The sequence below is a fragment of the Rhizoctonia solani genome, chromosome 2, assembly GCF_016906535.1.
Source record: "Rhizoctonia solani chromosome 2, complete sequence".
NCBI classification, from domain to species: domain Eukaryota; kingdom Fungi; phylum Basidiomycota; class Agaricomycetes; order Cantharellales; family Ceratobasidiaceae; genus Rhizoctonia; species Rhizoctonia solani.
In genome coordinates, this window is record NC_057371.1 from 1,959,968 (window position 1) to 1,987,727 (window position 27,760).

General features: G+C 47.8%; 6 protein-coding genes across 6 annotated transcripts; 4 read left to right on the top strand and 2 right to left on the bottom strand.

The window, feature by feature from the left end:
* Positions 1–2,061: 2,061 nt before the first annotated feature.
* RhiXN_05248 (ZIP Zinc/iron transport family protein) lies at positions 2,062–3,410 on the top strand (the record flags this gene model as incomplete). The annotated part of the gene is made up of 6 exons (XM_043325064.1): positions 2,062–2,252; positions 2,302–2,528; positions 2,586–2,782; positions 2,843–2,933; positions 2,989–3,227; positions 3,285–3,410. The coding sequence occupies 6 exons, from the start codon at positions 2,062–2,064 to the stop codon at positions 3,408–3,410; spliced, it is 1,071 nt and encodes a 356-aa protein (XP_043177483.1).
* A 1,937-nt stretch (positions 3,411–5,347) lies between these two features.
* On the top strand, positions 5,348–7,805 carry RhiXN_05249 (amidase; the record flags this gene model as incomplete). The annotated part of the gene is made up of 13 exons (XM_043325065.1): positions 5,348–5,471; positions 5,536–5,649; positions 5,700–5,803; positions 5,855–5,861; positions 5,914–5,953; positions 6,001–6,034; positions 6,088–6,308; positions 6,373–6,389; positions 6,430–6,553; positions 6,610–6,749; positions 6,803–6,907; positions 6,955–7,083; positions 7,138–7,805. The coding sequence occupies 13 exons, from the start codon at positions 5,348–5,350 to the stop codon at positions 7,803–7,805; spliced, it is 1,827 nt and encodes a 608-aa protein (XP_043177484.1).
* Positions 7,806–12,607: 4,802 nt separating this feature from the next.
* Positions 12,608–13,347, bottom strand: RhiXN_05250 (MYND Zn-finger protein; the record flags this gene model as incomplete). The annotated part of the gene is made up of 5 exons (XM_043325066.1): positions 12,608–12,776; positions 12,834–12,981; positions 13,008–13,061; positions 13,117–13,232; positions 13,283–13,347. 5 exons carry the CDS (start codon positions 13,345–13,347, stop codon positions 12,608–12,610), a joined length of 552 nt encoding a protein of 183 aa, XP_043177485.1.
* An 838-nt stretch (positions 13,348–14,185) lies between these two features.
* Positions 14,186–18,265, top strand: RhiXN_05251 (RNA recognition motif protein; the record flags this gene model as incomplete). The annotated part of the gene is made up of 11 exons (XM_043325067.1): positions 14,186–14,225; positions 14,278–14,358; positions 14,421–14,557; positions 14,612–14,719; positions 15,111–15,272; positions 15,329–15,400; positions 15,452–16,888; positions 16,942–17,046; positions 17,101–17,122; positions 17,174–17,704; positions 17,766–18,265. 11 exons carry the CDS (start codon positions 14,186–14,188, stop codon positions 18,263–18,265), a joined length of 3,195 nt encoding a protein of 1,064 aa, XP_043177486.1.
* A 461-nt stretch (positions 18,266–18,726) lies between these two features.
* On the bottom strand, positions 18,727–19,666 carry RhiXN_05252 (chromo shadow domain protein; the record flags this gene model as incomplete). The annotated part of the gene is made up of 5 exons (XM_043325068.1): positions 18,727–18,780; positions 18,833–18,893; positions 18,946–19,022; positions 19,078–19,437; positions 19,499–19,666. 5 exons carry the CDS (start codon positions 19,664–19,666, stop codon positions 18,727–18,729), a joined length of 720 nt encoding a protein of 239 aa, XP_043177487.1.
* Positions 19,667–23,864: 4,198 nt separating this feature from the next.
* On the top strand, positions 23,865–27,499 carry RhiXN_05253 (Zf-RanBP domain-containing protein; the record flags this gene model as incomplete). The annotated part of the gene is made up of 4 exons (XM_043325069.1): positions 23,865–24,200; positions 24,247–25,524; positions 25,574–25,672; positions 25,724–27,499. 4 exons carry the CDS (start codon positions 23,865–23,867, stop codon positions 27,497–27,499), a joined length of 3,489 nt encoding a protein of 1,162 aa, XP_043177488.1.
* Between the last annotated feature and the right edge of the window lie 261 nt (positions 27,500–27,760).

Consider the following 27,760-nt stretch of genomic DNA (forward strand, 5'->3'; position numbering starts at 1 on the left):
AGTCTCCGCGGCGCTGCATAACTTGATGGGGGTAAGGAGTTATGTTGCTGCAGCTGCATAGTACATATATATATATAATTTCAATGGCCCAAGAGGCGCATACATTAAATCTCACGCATAGAATTGATTTGGGAGTATATGTGCGATTTATTTCAATTATGATTTTAGAAACAAAGTCTATTTTACATGGACCATTCCTTACGGAAAGGCAATACATGAGGTCCAAGCGCTGGCACAGCCTAGCACAGCCTCCGCCGTACGGGCCAAATCCGTCCCGTCCCGACGGACCGATTTAGGACGACGAATTTAGAAGAAATTCTTACGGAAACGCACCCATTATGGGGGAGCCGGAGTTTCTAATGCAAAGTCTAAATTGGGAGGAGTTTATACGTACCAATTGTCAGGCATTCCTTAATTTCTCTTACTACAAGAACCGGGTACTAACAGGAGTTATCTCCATCTGGATGCTAAATTATATTTTGATGGTGTGGAGGCGCTCTATATATAGATAATTACTCGAGAAATTCGGTGGCTCATCACACACTCAGGAAAAACCGCTTGTGTTGCAACACCAGGGGTTTGGTAATGGTGTATTAACACACTAATCACATGTCACTACACCATTACATGTGATCACACTAGTGCAATATACCATTATAACATCACATTACACCAATCACACCATTAAAATACCCCTATTGTTACAACACCCATTTCACCCCACATTTTTTGCTGAGTACACGCGGTTGTTAGTATTTTTGTGGGGATTCGTATTTGACGGGATAACACGTGACCATTAATGGAGCATCATCTACCACAACCAACAACCACAACTAACCAACCTGTTTAATAAAGCCAGTACCCGTCCAATTCGCCTGATCTCCCAGTAGTAGTTGAGCCCAATCTATTTGAGGGATCGAAACAACCATTTTCATTTTTAATAGCCCCAGTGGCGCCGATTTCAGCACTAGGGGGAACAACCTCCGACCCATCCAAATGGGTCTTGGTTTGCTTGTACTCGAAATTTCAGCACCTACTATAACAGACGTTCGTTTCATATGTGCGCCATATGGCCAGGTGGATATTGATAGCGAGTGAATATTTTTAGTGTGGGGTCGGCAGACCTGCACGGTCCTTATGCTTATTACATCCGACCTGTAAGTGGATCAAATGATGCGCTCATCCATTGCGGCGGGTGATACCAATATTGCGACTAAGCAATGATCCACGAATTGGTTTTGAACAGCGCAATGATTGAGATCTTCCACCGGGCGCTTGGATACGGCGATCGATTCATGAATACTGTTGGGTGTGCCTCCGCCCAGTGTATGGGTGCTTCCAGTATTAGTAGGTGATGGATTTTAATACAAAAAAAACTTGGTTTAGGTTTTGAACCCCTACTCTGGTACTTGATCTGCGCCGTCTAAGTGTCTTGGCGTAGCGGATGTGCACATTGAACTAACCTTGGCAGATTCTGCCCAAGGCTAACATGCGACTTCAAGCAGTTTCTATTCACTTTCGTTTATTCAGAGTTAGGAAGGAGAGACCCGGCAGTTTCCTGTACCAAAGTTCATATCCTTAGCGGTGAACGAGCGGTCGGCATCGCGCCAAGCTTGCAAGCAGGCTAAACAGGCCTAAGCTCCAAAGGGCTTTGATTGATACCATCGATACTCCACGATCTGACTGGTGCGGTACGCTTTCATTCCACCAAGTCGTTGTTTTGCTAAAATTATCGTTTTATTTTTGCAGGACACAGCTCACAGGAAATTATAGCCATCATTTCAGCCTTTATACCAGCCACGGGACAAAGAAGACCCGACCATCTGCGAACCAACAAAAATTTGATTTTCGCGATGACCGCGAAGGTACATGAGATAAGCATCCTGCCCTACTTCCCCTCCTCTGGTACCTCGTAACCCGAAGCGGCCAATCGTACGCCGCAGAGCCGGTGAGGAAAGTATGCGCACACCCGTCATTGGTGCGGTACTCACTCAGGAACTCAATCGAATAAAATTGAGCTCTTCTGGGGGCGTAGGCACAGGCACGATCCGACCACCCACCATGGCCCACCCAAGCACCCTCCATGTTGTTGAAGAGGCTGCATCCTGCGGCAACGCTGAGAACGAAGACACCTATTTCGGGCTCCGGGTCGCCTCTTTGTTCATCATCCTCGTCACTTCTACCCTCGGCGCCGTATTCCCAATTCTGGCCTCCCGCCTCCGCTTTCTAAATATTCACAAGAGCATATTTGAGTAGGTTGACATACAAAATTACCTACAGTTTGCTGACAATCAGTTACAGAGGTGCCAAATACTTTGGTTCTGGTGTAATCATCGCAACAGCCTTTATCCATCTGCTTGCACCGGCCGTCGGACAGCTTGGCTCCGAATGCTTGCATGGTGTATGGGAAGAGTACCCATGGGCTCCTGCCATCGCCATGATGGCTGTGTTCTTCATCTTCTTTGTCGAGCTTGCGGCCTATCGATGGGGAACTGCGAAGCTTGATGCCCTTGGTGTTAAAGCGTATGGTACGCACTTTCCGCATCTTTTCTTATCCGATTCCGATTATTGATTTGCTGGAGCAGACAACCACGGACATGCTCACGACAGCGCGGGTCGTCATGGTGCCCATGGCCCGGAAATCTCTGAGCAAGGTGGCACCCACCCAGAAAAGATGCCCAACGCAAGTGACTCTGAAATCGAATCCTCCCAACCTATCGCACGCCCAAATAGGCTCACACATTCGGCACTTGCCCAGATTCTGGGGGTTGCCATTCTTGAAGTAAGCGCTCTACGTAATTGCGTCACCATGATCTCAATTCTAATCATGCCATAATTACAGTTCGGTGTCGTATTCCACAGCATTTTGATCGGCATGACCCTTGCCGTGGACGAAGATTTTATCGTCCTTTTCGTTGTTTTGATCTTCCATCGTAAGCACGGCCTTTATGGACCCTCTCCGACCGCCCGTGTTGACAAACTATCTAGAAATGTTCGAAGGCCTAGGTCTTGGGACCCGGCTTGCTGGTCTCGATCTTCCAGCATCATATCGTTCATGGGTTCCCTATGCCGGTGCTTTCCTGTACGGTCTCACAACTCCGATCGGCGTCGCGGCTGGGCTCGGTATCAGGACGACCTATAACCCTGGTTCGACAACAAGCAGCATTGTGGGTGGAATCTTTGATTCCATCTCGGCGGGCATTTTGCTCTACACTGGATTAGTCGAGGTGAGTGGCCATTTAGACAAAGTCCAACCGATTTAGTTGACGAATGCCACCTTTCAGCTGATTGCGCATGAGTTCATCTTCAACCCTGCCATGCATCGCGCGCCAACAGGTAAACTTGCCTATGCATGCGGGATGATGTGCCTTGGAGCAGGATTGATGTCTCTTCTTGGTCGATGGGCGTAAAATAACATAAAATAAATTCGCTAAAGATGCGGCGAACCCACCCTTTCTCTCGTCGCAATCTCACTTTTTTGACTTTCACCTAACTTTATTGAGCTTCCGTAGTCAGGCGGAGGGGGCGCCTTGGACGGCATGGTGGATGGTAGTGGGTGCTTTGTACTTGACGATTATCTTGTTTGAACGACCAAAATGCATACAATCTATCAGTCTATTGCGTAATACATTGAAGGGCCAGGCTAATTGTAACACAGCAACAGCTGTATCTTAATACTAGATGGATTTAAAAAGCTTGAGGGCAGAATGCAGTTGCGGTCAAGTGAGACTGTAAAAACTTCAGTGCTAAATTTTGAGGTTCAACGATGATCAATTAGTTGGAGGATTAAACAAGCGGGCGAGTAGTGAAATGGTCACATGCTTAATTCAATTTGAGAATTACTTTCGTTGGCCGTTCGAATCGGCCCTCGTCCATCCTTATCACTATTTTACTTTTGCCTCTTTTTATACCCGAGCTTATCCAACATCATGATATTAAGTTGAAAAACGTAGCCATGTCCAAACGTTTTTTTATTTGACAGTACTTGCCGCAGACACAGCTCGGTAAAGAGTCTACGATATCCTATCAATAACGAGCGCGTGCGCGGCCAGGTCACCCTTGTCGAAGGTCAATAATGGTAGTGTGTTAAAGTTTATTTTAGTCGCGATATAGCCCTCGAACGAATAAAATAGACTACTACGTTTTAAGAATGCGGTTGAACTTGGGTAGTTGAGCTCGCACACTAAATGTAACGCAACTTATGTAACGATACTATAATCACTAAGTAACTCACATCGAACCGCCATCGCTCCTTACGCTCGAAGCCTTGAACACTTGTTATGATTTTTGATCAAGCAGGATGAACAGTGTGAATTGACAATGGTCGGAGTAAAGTACTACTGAGAAGTACCGCCGAGGCATACTTTCAAGTTTCAGTAGAAGCAGCTGAATGTTCTAAATGCACCGCATTGCCCCCATTACACAGGGATGAGCGCTCGCCAACAAAGGCGCCATTTCCGCGTGTCTAGTCAAGGGGGTATCATTGCAATTGGTTGTGATAAGCGGACACAAAAATGGATTCTATCTTCAAGATACCTCTGATTTCCAGGGATTGGAGGAACACGACTTCCTGATGTAAATTTAAGTTTTTATTGCAGTTGGTCTCTCAAATCATTCCTTATTTTATTTTACGACACTCCTTGCTCCAGTTGCCGCATATAGACGTGTTCGGTTCGTTATGGATTCGTCTATAGGCTAAATTTTTACAGAAATCGTATAGGAACGAACCGCATAGAGCGCTTGCTTTGGGGAACGAGCTGCTTTTGATAACAATAGTATTACAACTTCCTTAAAAAGTTCTCATTGATATTCAGAGGGTTTGGTTTTATGAACCTCACAGCTATGGGTCAGTAATAACAACCGGTGACCGAATACTAATCGCGGTACATTCAGATACTATCTGCTCAAAGTTGGTAGGGACATACTATTTCTTTATAAAGAGCCTATCTTATACCATTTTGAACAATATACTACAGCTACTTGCGACCGAGAAACTTATTCATAATCGGCCATCAGTTTCCACAGACTACCCCTCGATTCTAACCCATATTTCCATGCACAATATAATGCGCCTATGCATGGCGGATACCTTCACCCCCTTCAGTGTTTCGAATATCTGATGCGAGATAAAGGGCCTTAGCAGTGCTGTCGTGGAAGGAAATCTTGTTCGAGAACGTGCATGAACGTGCCAGTGAGCATTGTGGATTCCCTACGGCGCTTATTTTAGACCACGCCTTTTTGTCGTGTTTTGTACAGCCCTTTTACCAGCGATCTTCTTGTCGAATCGCTGCCGTTTAAATACGCAGCGATCCCACCTGAAGCATATATTCGTCTACACCCTGCTCCAATGCCCAACCCAACTATCGACAAGAAGCAACAATTACGGGCGAAATTGATTGATAAAGGCCGGAGTGCTGTCGAGGCCGAAGGAACCAATAGCGCACTCCGCCATAGGATCATATCCTCCAATCGTACGTTCAAAATTATTACCACCGTTATGATCTATATACGAACACCTCTACCTTTCACCGCTAGTTCGGGATCTCGTGGGCGGTATTACCAAACACGAATGGACAGCTACGCAGGTAGTCACTGCATTCATTGCTCAGGCAATCAAAGCACACGATCTTACGAACTGTTTGACCGAGAGTAGGCAAATATATGATTATCGATAGAACTCGTACTCATGTGCAGAACAGTCTTGTTTGAGCCAGCGCTCAAGGCCGCGGGAGAGCTCGATGATTATTTTAACCAAACTGGCCAATTACGTGGTCCGTTGCACGGCGTCCCTTTTACCTTCAAGGTGGGTAACATACAATATATTAGGTAATGCATTTTTACCCATGTCTTATAGGACCAATGTTCGTCGTCAAGGATTTTTATCAGTATTACATGCTAAAGCAATTCACTTAGATGAAATCAAAGGCTACGACAATACGATCGGTTTCACTCAGTAGGATTATCCATGTCTCATGCTTACATCGACTGACGTTAATTTAGTTGGGCGGATCAGCACGCAAATCAAGACGCCGAGGTAGGAGCCTGATTTATAAGTGTCGCATTATTGGATTAATATATCCTCTTCAGCTTGTCGCTCTCGCGCGCTCATTAGGTGGAGTTGTGATAGCAAAAACCAACGTTCCCCAAACCATGCTGTCTTTTGAATGTGACAACCCACTTTGGGGTAAAACCACCAATCCTTATAATGAGAGCAATACAGCAGGTGGGAGCTCGGGTGGAGAGGCTGCCGTATTGAGGTTCGGCGGAAGCGCTCTGGGCATGGGGTCTGACATTGGTGGTAGTCTGCGGTGAGCTTCGTGTTTGTGCTATTTACCTATCAGACCAAGCGCTAATTGAATAAACCGCGTGTAGCATTCCAACGAGTTACTGTGGAGTGTATAGTTTAAAACCTACTAATATGAGATTTAGCGGTCGAGGCGCAGTCGGCAAGTAGTGTTAGTATTTCGTTTAGCCCCATACTAAAATACATCTACAACGTAGGCTGCGTCCCTGGCTTCACGGGTATAACTACCGTCTACGGACCGATGGCAAGGTAACCTCTATTTCTTTGGGTTAATCTTCTGTCATCTAATGACAGGGCTGGATTAGGTCTGTGGCCGATGTAAAATATGCCTGTGAGGTGTTCTTTGGCCAACAGGCAACTGTCCCGGCGGCGACCCTCCCACCTGTCAAGTACCGAACTGATTTAGACCTTTCAAAACCCCTCAAAATTGGTTACTTCAAAACTGGTAATTATGATAACACGATTTCATTAGATCCAATGACTAACATGTACTTGAAGATCGTTTTGTGCGTGCTTCTCCTGCTTGTCAAAGGGCTGTGCTCGAGAGCGTCGAAGCGCTCAAAGGAAAAGGCCATATAATCGAGGAAATCAGTCCTCCCGATAGTACGTGTACGATGTCGTATATGTCATAGTAGCTTACTGGAACACAGTCGCTGAACTCTTGAAACTTTTTGTCGAGCTTAGTTCTGCTGATGGGTACAACACTATGTTATCTCACCTCCAGTCAGATAAACAAGAGCCGGCGCTCTTCCTTGTCACGTTGGGTCCACGCCTTCCAGGTGAGTCCGCTAGCCAATGAAATTACTCTAAATAACCCTTGATGTATGGTGCAGCTTTCGTCCGCGCCCTTAGCAACCTCCTTGTTCGTCTGTTTATCAACGACACGACCTTCACACGACTGTTTGGTGCTTCACGTCCACGAACTGTGTCGGAGCTCTGGGCAAGCTCAGCGGCTCGATTAGCAGCTGACAGCGCACTTCAAAACCACTTGTGGTCTCAAACACTTAACTTAGATGTACTCATCTGTCCAGTACAAGCAGTACCGGCCATTCCACATGGAGCAACCAAGACACTTACTCCAATTGCAGCGTCAACTTTGGCATGGAATGTAGTCGAGTGCCCCGTGGGTATTGTTCCAGTTACTCACGTTCAACCAGACAAGGATGCGTTGCCGGCCGATTGGTTTGAGAAACCCACTGCAGGGCCGGTGATACGTCCCTCTGGAGAGAATAAGGTGGTAGAGGTGGAAGTTGAGCCATCACCTCTGTTCGAGCGAGCCGTTTATGGCTCAGGAACTAGACTATTACAACCTTTAGATGAGCCTGTGCCCGTCTACGACGCTGAAAAGATGAAAGGGTTGCCAGTAGGTGTCCAAATCGTGGGGAAGCCTTGGGAAGATGAAAAGGTTATCTATGTCATGGAGGTATTGGATGAGGCACTTGGTAAGAGAGAGCCCGGGTTCGGTCCAAGTGCAAATGAGGTCTGGAGGACTGGTACTTGAAATAGAAGAATATGTCCCATTAGGTCCGAAATTAGGACTCTGTATGTATTTCGCATATGTGATGTCACTTTTGTCCTTTGAATATATCCTCATTGACATGCCAGAGACTCGGTCAAGTACCCTTTCCGGACATTTTATCAAAGTTAATCACCATGCTAAATGCTATTTTGTTGGTCGGCCTGCCTGCCTATCATCTCGCCGTTGCTGAAGCTATATGCAAGTCATGGTCATTCGAGTCAAGTTTACCTCAAATGAGATAACTCACCCAGGCTGCTTTGCAGTCTTCCGCAATCTCATAAGCTCTCTATTTCATACACTTGGATTGGGAGGAAAATACCTCTGTATGCTTCAAAGTATTCCATACACTTATCTCGATCGAAATTGTGTTTGTTTAAGCATGCATAAGATGCTTTTGAAGCACCTTCACATGGGCTAATTTAGTCTCTTTAATATGCTGCATTGTAACAGTATAAGTAGTTCGCTCACTCAATGAATTTGGAAACCGTCTCCCGGCCTTGGAATGCCTCTCGGTAATTTAAGTTACGACGCTATGGGAAGAGAGAGCTTGGTTAGTCTATCTACTACTCCTTGTCAATATACGGATTTATTACTCACTTTGACCTCAGGCGAGTTGACCGGAGGGGGTTCGGGAAATATTCCTGGCTGTTCAGTTGTTCTAGTTGTCATCGTCGGTCAGTGACCATAGGTGGTGTTACGTCATCATTGATGCCAATCAGTCACGTGATCACATTGAAGCACCAAGAGAACTGGGGGAGCGAAATACCCGTTCGATTATTCACATACCGCTACAGCCTGTAAACAGGTAATCAATATACAAGTCTATGAGTGATATTGAAATCACAATAAATTTGAGATAGTTTCCAAGCAGACAAAGAGGCTTTCCGTCTTGCTGTAAAGAAAGCACATGACGTACTTGATTTGCATATAGAGTAGACCTACCACATAGTGCTACTATCAGAGTATCATCCTGGGCTCTGAATCAATGACCCACCGAAACCATTTTCTCGTCCAAGTCTGGTTATTGCTTGAGTGAGGCTAACAAAAATTGGTATCACCATTGACCGTAACGTCCTGAGAGTAAACTTGAGTTATAGTAAGTGTGTACGCTCTATATCAGCTGCTTTGGCACCCACCGGAGCTTAAAGCGCTCTATTAATTTTCCGGTTTATTAATGAGCCTACAAGTTAGATTTGCTAGCTGGAACTTGCGGGGCGGTAGGTTCCTTGTCACGTAAAATCTGACTATTTATGATTGACCACAGCACAGGTTTGTTTTCGGCCTATGATGCGCTTGGTTTCTCAGTGATACGACATTCATCTTAGTACGGGATAATAAATGTATCTTCGTATACCTGAGTCCAATGATGCATTATGGAGTGACTGTTTATAATTGATCCACTGGACAATAACTCAACCTGTGTAATTTATTAACTTCTTAGAACCCGAACTCGTCCTATGCCTTATCTGTGCTCCCTATCTTATCTGCATCCCCACAATAGCGTTTATTTATAACAGTATATGCAGAGATTGTATATGCGCTACATATATCATGTGGTAGAGTCCAGAACGTGCGCGTTTTTACATATCTTGAGTCAATGTGCTATTCGCTAATCATGCCGGTGTATTAGCTCAGCCCGATGCAACGATCGCCATGAATCGAATTACTTAAATATAATTAACCATATCAGTGGATTGTCAGTATTAGAGCCTGCACTTCCATTGGTTGGCTATGTAGTATCAAGGTTTGCACAGCTAAACCCTATGATGTACTCTCCTGGTGAAAACCGAGTCAACCCAGCTCTTCCAAGGCCAGTCGACAGCACCTACCTCAGCTATAATTTTGAAGGGACTATAGTTACTGTCGCTCTTGGTAGTGAAGGAATCTTTATCTAGTTCAACGTTCTAAAACATCCCCGGCCTTTGTTAATGTCAACCACTTATGGTGGCCTGAGCGACCCCTTACCGACCAAAGGGGAAAAATATACAGACCTCAGCGCCGATTATCATAAGATCAAGCTCAATCACGGCTGTAATATCAATCTACGTTATGTTTACTAAAAAAAGAATTACTTACAATACTCAGGCGCTGGAGAACTGGCTATCGCTTCCAATATGGCTGGCTGGCCAGTCTCCTGAATGAACAGATAAAACATGTGGAATATATGTCTGCTCCATCACTAGAATCACGGTGAGTTGGTCGTTACTGAGCAACGATGACTCATTATTTTCATCACACGATTTTCTGAGGATGTTGCTCGTTTGGTCGTTGGTTTTGGAGTATCATGGCTATCTGTATTCCTGTTGTAATTATCTCCCCCGCTATGCCCTGGACCTGGCCCTGGCTCTGCTCGTAAACTAAGGTCCCCAGGAGCCCTCTGCGTAGAAATTATCACAAACGTAAAGTTAATGACGATTACGAGTCAGGGAGAACGGGAATTATAGTAACTGACATGAGTAATGGAGCAGGTTCAGGGAGTTCGGAAGCGTCAACTCGCGGGGTAGATATGTGAAACATCTCCTTGTCGAAATGGCCCATACGTGGGAATGAGGGTGTTCTAGGGAAGAATATACATAACCCCGGCGCCGCCAGTGGTGAAGGGTATGGCTTCCGTGCTCTACAACGTCTTCCCCAGGAGTTCATCCATGCCTTCTCATGTACATGTGTTTCAAATATCACCACTCGAATATGACTTTAATAAGTCTGAGGTTTTAACTTTCCCAGGAAAGGGTATTTTATGCACGCGGCCAGTATATATTCCACTTTGATACCTGCTTCGTGATCGACAAATCCAGGCGAGCTCTTGTCACGAATATAATGCTAGCACCATTATTGTAATTTTGAATACGTGTGATATATAGATCTGAACTCGGCCTTAAAGTTCTCAACTAAGGCCGATAAAGCGCTCGGGAGCAATAATATAATGGGGCCTCCTGACCATTTCCCCAGGATGGTTCGTATCTTATATTATATAACCACAACGTGTACAAAAGTGTTATTGATTCCGAGCGCGCAAAATCAATTGCTCCCGCTAAGTAGCGTCAAATAGACTTTCGGCCACAGTAACGGCCTCTGTCAATGGGGCATTTAAGCGTCTTGAAGTTGAAGTTTCTCCTAACCCCCGTCTCCTTCACCAAGCTCTCGCAGTCTTTTCTCATTAACTTTTGGTCAGATGACAGTGACATCATTACCTGTCGTTTGCGGCGACACGACTGCGCATATATACGGTCATCCGAGACTCTCCGGTCGGCCAGCCACATCGGTTCTGTTTTTACTTCACGGCCATCCTGCTCGTGCACAACATATGACTCCAGTAGTTAGTCGGACTTTGAATATTTAACAAACAAATCGAAAGGCTTGTACGGTGCATACAATAACTTACGTATAGTGACTCTGGTAAGCAAACGTAAGCTCTATAATGTGGAAGGGCTAAAGGGAAAAGGTTAAAGGAGAGTCATGAAAGAATCAACCAATCGGTAGATGGTGAATCCGTGAGCGAGGCGTAAGTAGCTATTAAAAGACAATGATCCGTCCGCTTACACTTGGCACTTAGCGAATATGTATACAGAACACAAGGTAAGTATCCAACCCCTTACTCTCATGCCGTATAAATACTGAAGGCGAGCGCTTTGATAGAACAACTAGCGTGTACTATTTCTGCTTTAATAGATATGTTACCCATGGTCTTATGCTCGAACACTTCCGAGACTATGTGAGTCTTCCATTGATGACGAGATCACATTTGGCTAATATTTTAGTAGTAATACTTGGGCAGTTGCAGGATTAGGTCTGGGCGCCCACGCGGCATGGATGGCCATGGACAGGGGTATGCACGTTCCTTTTACTGTAGTAGGATCTAAAACCTAAAAACATCATCATCGCCACTGCGTTAGACCCTCGGTTGCATGTCTGTATTCCAATACTAGGTCCGTTTCTGTGTCTAGTAGTGCTTCTAACTCCTGACAGGCATTTTACAATCTAGGCTCCCCCGACTTTTTGGATATCGCTACGTCAAGAGACTCTACGTATTTCCCATTGCTCTCGTCTTGCATGTCGCACGAAACTAGAGAGTACATTCTCAAACGCGACCCTGTATCAAGACCGGCAAACCCAGACCGCCCAAACCCCTTCTTGAATAAACAGATACTCGCCATCGTGGGCGCACAGGACCATATGGTTCCTATACTCCCAACTCGGCGGTTTCTGAATCGAATTGACGTAGGCCCATTGGGTACAAAGAAATTGGTTATCCAAGAGGGTGTAGGACATCAATGCACACAGGAAATGATCGTACAAATGGCCGATTTTATTGGGATGTAGCACTTGCGTGATTCGGGACTTTTGGCCGTATTAATTTGTACCAGTAAGCGTATCTGTTATTGTAATGTTAATGGACTCCCGTGGGTAGTAGGAGAATAAAGTATGCCCGTAACGCACGGCTTACTTGAATTTGAACAAGCAATGCTCGTTTAGCACACGCGGCGGCTGTGATCGAGCTGGCTCGTCACCGATCAGCCGTGAATTGAGACGCCGAGATCACCACTTCACGTGACAATTATATGCGCGCTCTTTTTGCGCGGGCTGAAAAAAAGACTTGCAAGCACAGGAATAGGGCAACATACATCGGTCTATTGGGTAGAACTACATGTACAAAATCATTCTATGAATAAATAAACAGCACAATCGGATAATATATACGTAGGAATAAATAATGGCAAACAATGGTGAATCCATCAACCCGAGAAAGCTAGTGATACAGTCGCTGTTGTACAAGGTGCCCACATTTATGGGCGACTGTTGAGATAGGTCATGAAATAAACGAGTGGCGGGAGGTCAGACATAGAAATATTGGTGTACGCGGATTGACGCGTTCCAGTGAATTTCAATGCAACGACAGGCCCTTTCCATTGGTAGTTGGCCTGTCCGTGTGTCAAACCATAGACAGATGCATTACTGTTGTGGATATCGTTAGGCAAGCTGTTTTAAATATAGCGGAATACGTCCACTTACGTTCGGGAGCCGTCAGTCAAGAAGTGGGTACGGAAGAAAATATGCAGAGGGAAGCGGAGGGTTTCTCCTCCAACTCCCTTGGTGATGATCATGCTCGATACCTCGCTTTCGTGGCCTACAATATTTTGAAGGCGTGGAGTCCATTCTACTGAGCCATTCGTGAGTCATGTCCACGCAGGGTTATAGGTACGAGCTTAGGGCGCTCCCCGTCAACAGGAAACATCATTGCTGGTAGGTTATCGTTAGAAATGGCTAATTTAGGCTGAAGTATGCGAGCGCTTACCTTGAACAGTGACTTGAGCAGATGAATTCGATTGAGAAAGTGCTCCGCACTCTGCTCTGTGCCTTGGCCAGTCAGCTTCGAGATGCTCCGCTGAACAATACCATTGTCGCTCGCAGCTGTTAAATGGAGTCAGTACGTTGATTCAACTCGGGCTCAATCGACTCACCGAGAGCACCAAGAAGTGCAAAGGCGTCCGCACCAGCACCAGTGTTGGATGGATCCAGAAGACATTGCTTTACTTTTTTTTCTAGTAGGAACTGTCTAATAATAAGTTATTGCCCAAGACTGGGAAACAAGAACTTCGAAACCAGAGAAAGGTATATGAGATGATGAGATGATGCATTTGGTAGTCTGTCCAGAGGCGTATTTAACCACCTTGACAAATACGAGTCTCATCCAAGGCGAAGATAGCTCAATACTCGAGAGCCGGTGCTAGAGGCACGGCGGGCTAGGATGCGCGCAAACAGGGTCCGACTAACATCCGATCGTTCACGGATATGATGCCACACTGTGGGCCAAGAGTGAGCTAAATGGCCGGGATTAGGTCACCACGAACCGGAAGATCACTAGAGGTTATGGTAAGTCTATTGGATCCTCAGGGACGGTATGGAGATGCATAGTTTGTCCTATCAGACCAAAGGAGTCATCGAGGCTAGACAATTGTTGACTGCACTGCCCGTGGCTGTGCATGGGCTCTGTCTGTTGTATTTTTTTGTTTACAAAAAAGCATTTACGGAGAGTGATCACCGCTGAGACTGAACTTTAGTTCAGAGCTTGGTGGCGAGGTAAATGATATCATTCTCGCAATTACTCGCTTGAGAGTGGTAGGGGGAAGACCAGGAGCCCCGGTTAGCGCTCAGGACACGGAATGAAGACGCGCGGTTGATGTAATACCAGCGCTTGTGCTGTTTACCAAGTGTCTCGCCTCCAACCACCGGGGAACAGTTTCAAGGCAAATCAACGAAACCATCATGAGTGACAATGAGATGGCTATTGATGAAGGTATGACTTTTTCTGGCGTCAATCAAACGAACGGGGTATTCAGGTGCCGGTTCTGGCAGGGAATGACATGGTGAGGAAACGCGGGAGAGGTTTCCGGAACCCAGGAGGTGAGTTTGCATCTGGTCTTGTAATATTGGTGATTGAATTAATTGGTATTAGCGGGGGGAAGAACTGACGAGCCCACATATGATCGGCTGGACGTAGAACACAAGGATGCGGGGTCTGGGTCCGCCGCGCGATGTGAGTTTGTTGTTTTTCTCTCTCGCGTGTTCATCACCTAAACCGTGCGCGCCTTTCAATAGCTGTGGAGGGATGGATCGTTCTCGTAACCAACGTACACGAAGAGGCATCGGAAGACGATGTCCAGGACAAGTTTGCAGACTTTGGAGAGATCAAAAACCTGCACCTCAATCTCGATCGACGGACGGGTTATGTAAAGGTCAGTATGCTGTTTGTTTATTTTGCTGTAAATTTACAGGAATTTTTTCGGTAGGGATACGCACTCGTTGAATACGAAACATTCCGAGAAGCAAAAAATGCCATCGACAAACTTAATGGTGCCAAGTTACTTGACCAAGAAATCCAATGTGACTTTGCGTTTGTAAGACCGCCACCGGTTGGACCACGGGGAGGAGGCGGGGGTGGCCGCGGTCGTGGCCCCCGCAATCGCAGCCAGAGTCCAGGAAGGCGTTGATATCAGACTCGTATATATATATATGTAGCTTCTGGTGTATCTATACGGTTTATTCACAAAATTCAACCCGAGTTTGCCGTCGGTTTGGAGACACGAATGAGTTCGGGACTCGCCACCTAGACCTGGCAGACGTAATCAGGTTTGGCGCCTAAAATGGGAGTAGTGTGTTCGATGATGACGCTTATTGGTCGTGACGTGGTGTCTGCACCATCACTCTACCACAACCCTCGCCCATCCTCAGCCTTTGGGATTCAGCAAATCCAGTGAATAGGCATATTTACTGGTTCATATCATATAGGACAGAGCACTATTGCTCCTTGCTACTATGCCCAGCACATCGTTAAGGACAACTTCTGATGCGAGCCGCCAGAAACCCAAGAATAAGGGCAAGGTGGTACCACAGGTTACCAGTGGTAAACAGCCTCAGGGCGCTGCATTTGGCGAAGGTGTATCATTCAACGTGGGCCTGCGTTTTACGTCATATGTCACTGTATGCTCATACGTCTATGCGTGCAGGACTCTACTGCTGTGGTAAGACAGCCATCGCCTATATCAGCCACACCGAAGAAGAGTAAAGCCAAAAACAAGGTACACTTATTGATATTTGATTTGATTTATATTAATTTTATAATCTCAAAGGCCAAGAAGAAAGAAAAGAAACCTCACAAGACCTCGATCTTCGACCGACTGGTCCAATTAATTCTGCTTGGATATCTCTTGTTTACAGTCCAACAGTGCCATAACGATGTCGACCTCAAATCGCCAGTGTGCAAGGCCGTCCAACAGCGTATCCTACAGCCGCTGGTATACCAGCCATACAACTTTGTTGTCACCCACCCCTCTGTAGCCCCCGTACTCGAAGCATCAAAGCCTTACCGTACTCAAGCGGTCAAGGCATCACAGCCGTTGGTTCAGGCAGCTCAGAAGTTGTATATCGTCCGCGTCGCACCACACGTCGCGCAGCTCGAAAAACGCACGCGGCCATACGTCAGAAACCTCAAGTTCCATTATGCACGAAACGTAGCTCCCGTGGTCCGAACAATTCAGATATACTACACACAACTCCAAAACACCCTAGAGCCATACATCAACCAAGCGATTGCCGCGTTGATTCGTCTCTGGCTCGAAGTTCAGCCCAAACTCATACCCTTGATTGAGGAGAGCAAGTTTATCCCCGAGTGGATGCGCGAGCATGTATTAATCCCGCTCATGCGCCTGCGCGAGCAATATGTCGATGCGCATGTATACAAGATGCTTGAAAAGGTGGAAGAACTGGGCGAATCGAGGGAAACCAAGAGCCTCAAGGCAGAACACCACATTACCAAATCACCCACGTCGAGTTTCCAGCATCATCAATCTGAGCCGGCTCATACCTCGGCAACCGAGGCCCCTACGCCCACAGCCGCACCTACGTCCGAGCCAGTTATAGCCGAGCCAACGGCGATCACGGCCACCCCGGCCGCTATTATACCTGAGGGACCTATCATCCCGGATGGACCCGTCATTCCCGAGGGGCCCATTATTCCTGATGCGCCTGAGCCTGTGGCGGCCGCTACCCCCGAAACCGATGATGACCTCGATGCATGGATTGAGTCTCTAAGGTCCGAGAAACCTGCACCTCCCACTCCAGAACCCGAGCCCCAACGCGTAGCCGAACCCACCGAGGAAGAGCTCGCCGAACAGAAACGCCTCAAGGCCAAGGCGACCGCCGAGAAACGAGCAGAAATCGAGTCGAGGCATGCCAAATTCGAAGAGGACCTCCGTTCCCTTGGGCAATCGGCTGTTGAAGACTTGGAGATTTTCCTATCGGCCGTACGGAGCGTCGCTGCTGGCGACTTGAATCGACGCGCGAAAGACCATATCGGCACCCTCAATAAGGAGGCAGAAAAGGGACTCAAGGGCATCGATGCGTACCTGCAAAAGCTCAAGCACACGGCGGAAGGCGGTGCGATCAAGATCGCCATGTTCGACGACGTAGTTCAAAAGGTCGAGAAGAAATTCTTGGAAACCGCACAAAATGTGTCGAACATCGTCTCAGGATGGTGGTCTGAGATGCACGAGGAGGAGCAGAAGGAGGTTCGTGTGGTTGATGCATATGTGATTGCACTGATTTAGTAACGATACGACAGGCGAACACTGCTGCGGGTGCTATCAAGGCGCTTGCTTCCGAGGCCCAATCGAGTCTCGGTATGGACTATGCGTGGTTGGATGATGTTACTGTTCAGGATTGGAGCGTAAGTAGCCCTGTGAATTCCTTTTAGGAGCAAATCTGACTCTAGTCTTATTAGCGCTACCATGCCCTTATCGATAGTAAGTCGCTCTTTCGGTTTAGTCTACTCCCGCACTAATGAAATATTTTAGCCTCCGATGCGTTTGCTAAAGAACTCCAATCTCTCGTTGACAACACTCACCCCCAGTCCGAACCCAATCCGCTCGAAACGGGACTGGAAGAATTACAAGAAAGGCTAAACGGTATTGTTGACGACTTCCAGTCCAAACTCAAACTCGCGCACCACAATGGCCTCCATTCTTTCGGAAGCGTCAATCCTGATATTCCCGAGTCTAGTGGTTCATCGCTCTTCCCAGGCGCCCAAGCCCATGCAGACGGTGCCAGCATTCTCGAACGCGGTAAAGAGGAAGTCGAGGCTGCTATTAAGCTCGCCGAAAACAAGGCAGGATCTGCAGCCGAGAACGTACAGGCCATCTTTAGCGATGCTAGCTCGTCAGTTCATCAGGCTACACGATCGGTGATTAAAGCAGCTGGAGGGACACCTACTCCAGAGACACCCAAAGAATACGCCGAGAGCATTGTTGCTCAGGTTTCTTCAACTGTTGTCGCTGCCGCTACTGGCGTTTCGTCTATTCTGGACGATGCTGCTGCCGCTGCTTCAGGTAAGATCTCGATTTTATTTTATTTTATTGCATTGATCCCAATCGCTTATACGTCTTGTAGCGAGCGGTGCTTCCGTTGCTGCAGCTGCATCGAGCGCGTATAATGATGCTTTGCGTTCGGCCTCGAGCGCCTTTGACGAAGCAACCCGCTCGGCCTCGAGTGCGTGTAACGAAGCGACTCGCACGGTTATCAAAGCGGCGGGCGGGACCCCATCTCCCACAAACGTCTATGAGACAGCCGAAATTCTAGCCGCCGGAGCACAAGCGTACTATACCGACGCCGCCTCGCAAATTTCCAAAGCTGCCGCATCTAATCTTCCATCTTACGATGACCTAAAATCCCGTGCCCAGGCACTCCTAGGAGGCGAACCTGCTCCGTCCGGATACGAAAAACTTCTCAACGACGCGCTGTCTGTTGTTGATGATCTACAGTCGCGTGCACACCAGGCCACCCGTGCAGCTTCGAGGGCGGTGGGTGCCACTCCTACGCCTGAGTCGGCTGGAGAGTACCTTGAGAGCGTTGCTGCCAAGGCGTCGAGTGTGGTACACGGAGAGCTTTGAGGTGATACGAGATTACTATTGGATACATACCACCCTCGCTAGCCCCCCTTCAAAACACCGACTGTATATACACGACCTTGTTACTATTATCATGGTTGCAATGTGAATTAGTTATTGATGGCTGAATGATCACGGTATACTTTGGATAATGTATGTATATCTGGAACTTAGGCTGGCTGGTTTGGTCAAGTAGGGCAAATTTGAATCAAGGAGGGAATACGATTGCCTTATTGGGTAATGCGGTTAGACAAACCGTCATGGTCTATCCCAACTTACCGTCACACAAAATCTGCATACCCCCAATCAGAAAATAGCAGTTATAAAACATTTACATTAAGAAACACAAAAGGAGACAAACACAATAGATGTCGTTTTTCGATAGAACCAGAAATAACAGCTCGATTTAGATGAAGGACTGTACAAACACAATATATATGAATCAGAGGTACGAAGACAGTGCTCTACTCTTCTTCAGTGGGGCGCCACTTCAGGTGAGTTTCGTAAAAGGCAATCAACTAAAATTAAATGGTCAATACCGCAACTACTACATGAAAACGAACTACCCACCTTCTGCGGGCATCGCTCTGCAAGCACGGTAGTTATCACACGGGCCTTTTGTCCATCCGCACTATTTATTTGGGTTAGTAGACTTAACAAAGTCTAGGATGAATACAACTAACCGAGTGACCAACGCAACAAGTTCACCATCGGCTTCACCCGTATTTTCAACGGTCTCGATCTCCTTGATAAGATCGTTCTAGTTGAAGTATTATTAGCAAACTCAATATCTGTTTACTTGAAAGATGGCTAACCCATTTGGCCTTTTTCATATAGTCGTCCATTGACGCGAACTCGGGTTCCTCTTCTTCTTCATCGCTCTTGGGCTCCGGCTCCTTATTCTTGCTGGGTCTACCACGTTTGGTCTGCTTCTTTGGCGCTTCCTCTTCGTCGACATCCATCTCCTCAACGCTGGCCTTGCGCTTCTTCTGGGCAGTAGCGCTGGGGCGGCCCTTCTTCACAGGACCTTTCTTTCCCTTTCCATCGCGTGGAAGATTGTTGGCTTCGTGATACTCTTTAACTAGATCCTCTGCTCCACCAGCATCTTCTTCGTCGATCCAGAGATCGTCTTCAGGACCATATCCCTTCCAGCGAACAAAGTAACTCCATTTGCCCTATGAATAGTTATGGTAAGTTAAATAGCGACGGTCGGATGCAAATTTGTTGGCGACTTACGCGTTTGTTGTACTGCCATTTGGCATCTAAAATGGCCTCGACCTCATACCCTTCTTCTTCATCATCCTCTTGCTCAGACCCCGAGGCTTTCTCCTCTTCTTCATATTCCTCAACGACCTCTTTGGCCTTCTTGCTGGTGCGCCCCTTGTTCTTTGGTGAAATGGCCATGTCGCGGTCGGATGAATGTGGTGGTTAGGATGACGAATTCAAGAGGGGGCTTCGTTCTAAACAACAATCAGCTGTTTTGGTCACGTGATACGTGTCAAACACCGGGTTTTTGGTTGTTTTGAAGGTCAAGATTCGAGACTGGAACGTCATAAATATGACACATACCGGACAACATACGGTGGAATTAGGTTACCAAATCAATGCTTTCTGTTATTTCCATTTTTGCAAGTTAAAATAACCGATGTGATTTCCGCTCGTACTCTCGTTAAATTTGGACATATTATGCCACGTAGGATTGTTCGTGTGGGTAGAGCAGGTAATGAATAGAATGGTCGAAGCGAGCATGAAACGACATACCAGTTTTCTTTCGCGGATATAATAAGCAGCGACCGTATTAATAATATACATTTTCAATGATAACCCTTTTTCACTACAATAAAACCCCAGCAACGACTGAATGATTTTTATTGGTTTCTGCTTACAAGATCTTCGGAAACGTACCATAAAAACGTCCCTGAAAGTGTTGGCCCACTGTACTATATCGGACCAACGGGCCCGCATATATGAAACAAGGCCTCCAGAGCCACATCGAAATATGCGTCCGATAAGCCTTAGGTGGAAGGGGGGTTAAAGGAAACAAAGCAATTCTTGAATCCAATTCAAGGAGGGTTAAATCATTACATTTTGAGGGCACTTGGCTGCCGTTATCGCTGCCTCCCCAACAAATTAATGGAATCGGATACAAAAAATTATGTTATCTTTTTAATAATAAGCACAGAATAACACAAACTCTCAGTCATAATATACACGTGCACCCTATTTCGAGAGGTGAAATCCACTACGGAAATTTCTGGCGCGCGGGAAGGCAATTCAACTTCTTGTGTCTACCAAGGTTGCCTGGATTACAGAAACCTTTATAGCACTTGTCGCACTTGTAAGCTGCCAAACCATTGAACGTATCAGAGAACATGCCGAGTGTAAAATCGATAGATATCGTACCTCGAACTCCAAAACTGAACGATAGATGTGTCTACAAGCGCATCAATCAGCAAATACATATTTATAGGACGGAAGTAAATCATGTACCTTCAGCTCACTAGGCCTTGAAAACCTTTTTTGGCAGCCCTGTAATGGACAGACGATATGCGGCAATCTTCCGTTTACCTTACAGCCTTGCCTTGCTTTGGCAAGGGCAGCAATCCAATACTCAAGCTCTTCGGAACTAGGATTCATACTCAACATGGGAAGTGGCATTCTATGACCTCCGGGACTTCCGATGGAGTATGAGACCCATGTTTGATGGGTTCCTTGGCACCCATTATGACGTGTCCGCCGTTGATTATTGTTGTTAGCTCCCCCAGGAAGATAGAGGTTTGAATTGGTGGATTGAAAGTTGATATCGAATCCTTCGGAATTCCCCGGCCACTCTGGACCCAAAGCATTCATATATGCACTCAGCTCGGTCGTATTGCCCAAGCTATTGATAGCAATTTTTAAAATATCGCATTCATGTCAGCACTGTTGGATACGAATGATCATAATTCTGGCACTTACGGAGCGGCAGCACCAATACTGAGGGTACTGGCTTCTTGCTCTAGGGTAGTGGATGGAGGTGTTTGCGAGAAATAATCAATAGAATCTATGGGTAGTAATAATGCGTCGGTTTCTGTCAGCGTCCAAGCCTCATCCTGGTTGATAAAAGGCGTAGTAGTATCCATGTATGGCGGTAAGGGCGGTGTCGGTAAACTTATCGAAAAGCGAGGTATTGTTTAAGACTTGGCTGACTATGAGCCACTCGGCCTTTATTCGCCTACTGAACATCGATATCATATATATCGTAAACCAGAACTGAAACTAGAACTGAATATTGTTTCGGGCGGACACATATATCCCAGACGGCGATCCTCAGTGGCGCCAGTCATCCATGGGCGCTGACGATTTGACGAAATACATAGGAGGCGATCACGAACCTGGTCAATGGAGGTGATTAGATTCATTACCGTCCTCGCTTCTCCAGCTGAGCAACCTCGCATTCTCGTTCTAGCCATATCACACTATGCTCGGGGATCCATTGCCTTGCCCCGCGAGGTTCCGGAGGATGGTAAATATGAGTACGATTGGTAGCAAAATAAGAGCCGACGTATGCTCTGGGATGATTTGAATTCTAGGCGTGGAACCTTAACTACACATTGAGAAGAAAACCGTTTCTGAGACGTGATTGCCCAGTTCGAACCTTTCGCGGGGTTGCTCCTTCCTGGACGTGAAATCTGTAGGTTTCCTGCGCCGATATGCCTGAATCTACTGAGCGCTTAGTAGGGTCTACCCCTGGAAAGCAATATGGATCGCCCAAATTTCAGATCCAAAAAGGGGGAATCGCCTGTATAGTTCATAAGGCTTGTTGATATGCGGCGCTGGTGGAAAGAGATCGCAAATATCATTGCCATTGACCTTTTAATAAGCTTAAAATCTCTCCTGGAGCGCACGCTAGTGGTCCCAGTTGGGGTAACATCCCCGGGTCCCAATCGGTCCCAGAATGTATCTCAAGTAAATCCATATTTTCTCCAATCAGACGACTTGGCTCTGAGCCCTGAAGATGTCTGAAGAGCTCCGGACTTAAGTAGTCCTTTTGGAGAAATAGACGATTTCCTCGAGTACGTCGTCCGTTGTTAACGTTTGTCACCAGCCACTCGACCAAAGCAACTGGGATCCAGCAACACGTCAACTGAACCACCGGGTGGGTCGGAGGCTTGGCCTCACCCTTACCTTTTAGATTCGTAGGGTTTTTGTCATGTAGACCAATCTATTGGGTGCTTATTCAGTATATTATTCTTGTGTGTTGTGTAGTTGTGGGCTTCGGCCACCCTGGTGTTCGCCTCGTTCAGATGTGCAAGTAATGAATTACATTCCAACAATGCACATCAACTGACAGTTATGTGAATCATGCGCGGTTTGCGACGCCAAATTGAGTAAATTGAAGCGCGATCAAGAGTCTCGTTGGTTCCGGAACGCCCCCAACCGGCGAAGATTCCCAAATGTAGGACCACATTAATGATGACCCTAAGGCGCAGAAAAACCTTGGGTCCGAAAGATGAAAACTGGAGCAATTTTGCATATCTCCAATCATCGGTATGATGATTCAACTTGCGTTCGCCTCACTTGATCAGAGGAGTGCCTCCGCCAGACAAACGCCGCCGAACACAATCTGTATACTCAACTGGAATACAGGAAGTCCAGGAGCTTCCAAACCCACCTGGGCTTTTCGGGTCTTGACTGGGTAGATGTTATTTGTATCGGGGCTTCAGGAAAATACTAGTAAATTTACCGTCATTGAGAGCTGCGGTCCACTGAGGTTTAGAGTTCCGCTATTTTAGCACTAGATGTCCAGATCGTCTGGAGTGTTTTGGAGGTGTGCGTGGCCAATATGCACTTGCTCAATTCAGTTGTACTAATTGCAATTGGACTGGCGGGCTGATCGATCAACAACGTTGACATAGAGCCGCGGATCATCAATCGTCCCACTTAATTCATCGGCTCCGAGGGAGGATTAGACAATTACGTTGTATTTTGAATACCTCTCAATCGTGCGACACACGGCCATCGGCGACTCTCGTCTGGACTTTGCTTCCTTTGACGTCTATTCCTGACTTCACACCCAGTTTGCTTGTGTATAATGCCAATTTTATTACGTGGGCTTTCCTCACTTGCGAGCCCTTGTGGTGGTTCAGTGAACTTCACGGTTTACTAGTAATGCACAAAGGTGGTTCCACAGGGGTTGTTTATTTTTAAGGAAAGGGATACTGAAAAGTCGTCTTTGGTTTGGGAAGTTGGAATCCGCTTCTTTGGGTATAATGATTCTGGCATTTAGGCGCTCTTGAATGCTCCGCAAGAACGCCTGGTAGTTTGGTTATGATCACAAAGAATAGACCAGTGGATTGGATAAATTTTTCCGATTTTTTTTTTCCCGATTTTTTAAAGAAAAAAATCACTCATGAGAAAGTGTCCACACGCTGGATCATGGACACTATGCCAATTTCCAAGGGATCCCGAATTGGCCCAGGTCAAGTGCATCATTGCTGCACACCAGACGTCAGACACACCGGCGCTTAAGGCAACAGAACCAAACAAAGATCCCCGCCACCCATGTTTGAGTTGGATCTAACAACCACCACCCACGCTCGGGCTAAATTCTTTTAATTCGATGGCGACGCGACGTGAGAATGGGATGGGTAGCATGCTGAGGCGGAAGCAGCGTAGCGAGCATTCGTCACCTTACAAGCGCCGACACGCAGCACCTACGAACAACAAACTCCAGTCGTCGTCATCGCTCTCCTCTTTTCTTTCTTTTATCTCCGGTGCATTCCGACGTAAGCCTGAGAGGGTAGAGCCTGAGAGCGAGCAGAGCGAGGATGGGGATACGACTGGCACTGACCTCGATGAGCAGCCAGAGTCCGATCCGGAGCTTGGTCCGAGGTATGGGAGGAGAATAGAGCGGGACAATAAGGCCGCGGATTCACTTTCGCGCTTGGGCCAAACAGTAAGCATTTCGTTCCGTCAAGAGACTGAATCTGATCGATGAGTAGCTCCAACAATCGGCACCAAAACCAAAAGTGCTCCCACCATCGTCGATTCTTCCGTCAGCAGACTCTGGCATCAAGACATCTGCTTCTACATCTCATATCGCACCTCCAACGCGACCCCGTCGTGCTGCTCAGCCATCCTTTGCAACTGTCTCTCGAACCCCGGCCAAACGCCCTGAACGCCCGATCTTCCCGGGTGGAATCAAGTCCTTTGGAGGCTTGTCCCCTACCGCCGAACCCAGCTCCCCACCGTTCACATCCAACAATCCTCTCGAAAACTCCTTTGCCGCTAACCGCCCACCCACCTCTAAATTTACCTTTGTCGCCAAGCCTCCCTCGGAAACCGCCAAAACCAGCTCGGAGATTCTCGCTGATTTTTTCGCCTCCAAGGGCAAGGCCCCTCTCACTGCCGCCGAGCGGAAACATGTGGCCCAGCTTATCGCCGCGTCAGATGCCGAGTCGTCCAAGTCCCAATCACCGGATGCGGATCCATACAATGGTGTACCGTCGTTTTCGTTCCTCAAGGCGACATTCCCTGCTCCCGAACGGGACAGCACATCTCCCTCGAGTTCACTCCAGGCTTCCGAATCCGCACCCTCGATTGGATCCAGCGTTGCCCCTCGCAAGCGCCGACCAATCAACTACGGTGGTGTATCTAAACGTTCGGCTGCGATTACCAAAGCTGGCTTTACCTTGCGTGAACACCAAAAGCTCTTGGAGAAGCAAAAGGCCACACAGGAGAACGTGGCCCCAGACCTGAGCAGTGTGGGTGATAAACGAGGTGTGCGGGATGCAGAAGAAGATGGGGGTGGAAAGAGGAGGCGAACCAATGACGGCCAGAGTGCCGCCGCTGAGGAACCAGCTGCTAAAACCGGAGTGACCAAGCTGCTAAACTTGAACGCTCAGCCCAGCATGCCTTCTCCCCTTCGGCAAATGACTAAACTTAACTCGCCCTCTCCGCCTCGAACCGCGCCTCGTGCGCAAGCTCCTTCTCCTGCGTCCCCTCTTTCCCGAAACATTACTGAGGAGGTAGCCACCCCCAAGGCTACCGCTGTGTCAGCCTCGATCGCTTCACCCTCCAAGCCGGCTTCGTCCCAGACCACGGCCAAACCCAAAGCTCGAAAGAGCCTCGTGGCTGACGTCATGCGTGACATGCTTGCTGAGGATAAGGCTCGCGAGAAACAAGAAAAGCCTGTTGACACGACTGTGTTTGCGAATCCGTATGAAGATAATAGTGTGCTGCCTGCTGTCACGGCACCCAAAGTTCGGAAGCCCAGACGGGTAAGTTTATTGACCAGGATCGAAAGAGTAACTCCTCATGGTGTAGCAGACAAGTGCAAGGCCCGCGGCAAGGAGCAGTGCTTCTGTTGCCAAGCAGGAAAGCAAGCCTAAATCCTTGATTGAAAAGATTGAACAGACGGATGTGCGCGTAAGTTGGTTATATTATTCTAGTAAACCCATGTATTAATTATATTGGCAGCCGAGCGCAAAGAAAACGAAAACTGATGTTGATGCTTCCACCCCTGGTCCCAAGTTCACAGTTACTGCAGCTACACCCAAGGATACAACTCCAAAGGCGCGTCGTCCTGCACCCGTGGTCGAAGAGCCCTCAGTGCCTACCGAATCGAGCGAGATCGAGGTTATCGATATGGACGAGGAGCTCAAGCACAAGTCCGGTTCGAATGGCCGCCCAGCGCTCTCTGTCGATGTGGCCAACAACAACGGCAGCAACGGCAGCGGAAACAAGGCAAACGGAATGCTCGGACTTCCTCACAGGCAACGACCTTCGTTCTCATTGCATTCTCCTGCCCGACCAAGCCCACTGCGCGAGATGAGTGTGCCTATCGAGGACGAGGAGGATGAAATTGTGGAGATCCCAGGCCCAACGAATGCTCCGTTCACTAACGGATTCCATACTTCGGCCAATGTGTTCCCCAGCACTACTCCCTTCTCCAATGGATTTCCGACCAATACTTCTTCGAACATCTTCTCTGCTCCTGTCCCCCCATCTGCTCCTACCATCACCCCCGCCCAGCTGCCCAACAAGACTCAGGCACCAAAGATCGATGCTCCTCTATTTGGCCCCAGCAAACCATTGGCAAAGCCGGATACCCCCCTATTCTCTACAGCACCCAAGCCCGCAGAATCCAAACTCCCGGAGCCCAAATCTCATGGGTCTTCCTTGTTTGCCGCCCCCAAGCCAACTGAGAACAAGACCGAGGTCCTTTCGTTTTTCAAGCCGTCGAAGCCTGTCGAGACTAAACCTGCACCTGTGGCCGAGACAAAGCCCGCTCCTGCTTTTGCTCCTGCTCGTGCACCGGTAGCCGAGGTCAAGCCTACCCCGGCCCCAGTTCTAGAGACGAAGCCCACTCCCGCTCCCAAAGCTACTCCCTCCAAACCTCTGTCCGAAACTGAACTCAAGGCATCCGCGCAAACCGTACCCGTATCTGAGCTCCCCGTATTCACATTCACAGCCCCCATCGCTACCTCGACCCCAAAGACGACAGAAGCCCGCACCGCGGCCAACTTGCCCATTTCGAAGCTTCCCGTCTTCACGTTTGGTTCGTTGGCACCTGCCCCAGCCACCAAGACTGCGTCGTTCAACTGGGGCGCGGCCGGAGTCAAGGCCCCCTCGGCGTCATCTGGTGCTTCGTGGGCTTGTGATGTGTGTATGTTGAGCAACCCTGCGAGTGCGACCGAAAAGTGCACAGTATGTGATGCGAAGAAACCTGGTGCTTCCGCTGCTCCTGCTCTTGCCCCTGTTTCCGCTCCTTCGGCCCTTGCTCCGGCTGCAAAGACTGCGTCGTTTGATTGGGGTGCAGCTGGGATGAAGGCGCCTACTACCCCTGCTACTGGTTCCTGGACATGCGCGACCTGCTCTCTGTCCAACCCTGCGAGCGCAACCGACAAGTGCACGGTTTGCGACGCAAAGAAGCCTGGTGCGGCACCTGCTACCAAGGCCGCCTCCTTTGATTGGGGTGCGGCTGGAATGAAGACTCAGGCTACATCGACTGCAGGACAATGGACTTGCTCGACATGCTCGTTATCCAACCCTGCTACTGCCACTGAAAAGTGCACAGTCTGCGACGCCAAGAAGCCTGGTGCTGCACCACCGACCAAGACAGCGTCGTTTAACTGGGGCGCCGCGGGGATGAAATTGCCTACAGCATCCGGAGCATGGACGTGTTCCACCTGTGGACTATCAAACTCGGACGCATCCGCGACCAAGTGTTCCATCTGTGATGCGAGTCGATAAGCTCCGGGCTAGGGTATGGCCATGTCGTCGTGTTCTATAAGGGTATTTTTTTGTTTATATTGGAGGTCAAGTATGCTATTTCCTTGTTTTCTTTTTGTGTCGTACCCCCATGCCCCTTGTCTGTGTGTGAGATTCGATATGCCGCTTGTCAGCCGCTTGTTTTTCGTTTGTACATACATATTTCATAGCGCTGCGAATCATCATCATCTTTGTTTGTGCGATTATTTTGCTCGTGCGCCGAGCGGCAATATACAACAAGTC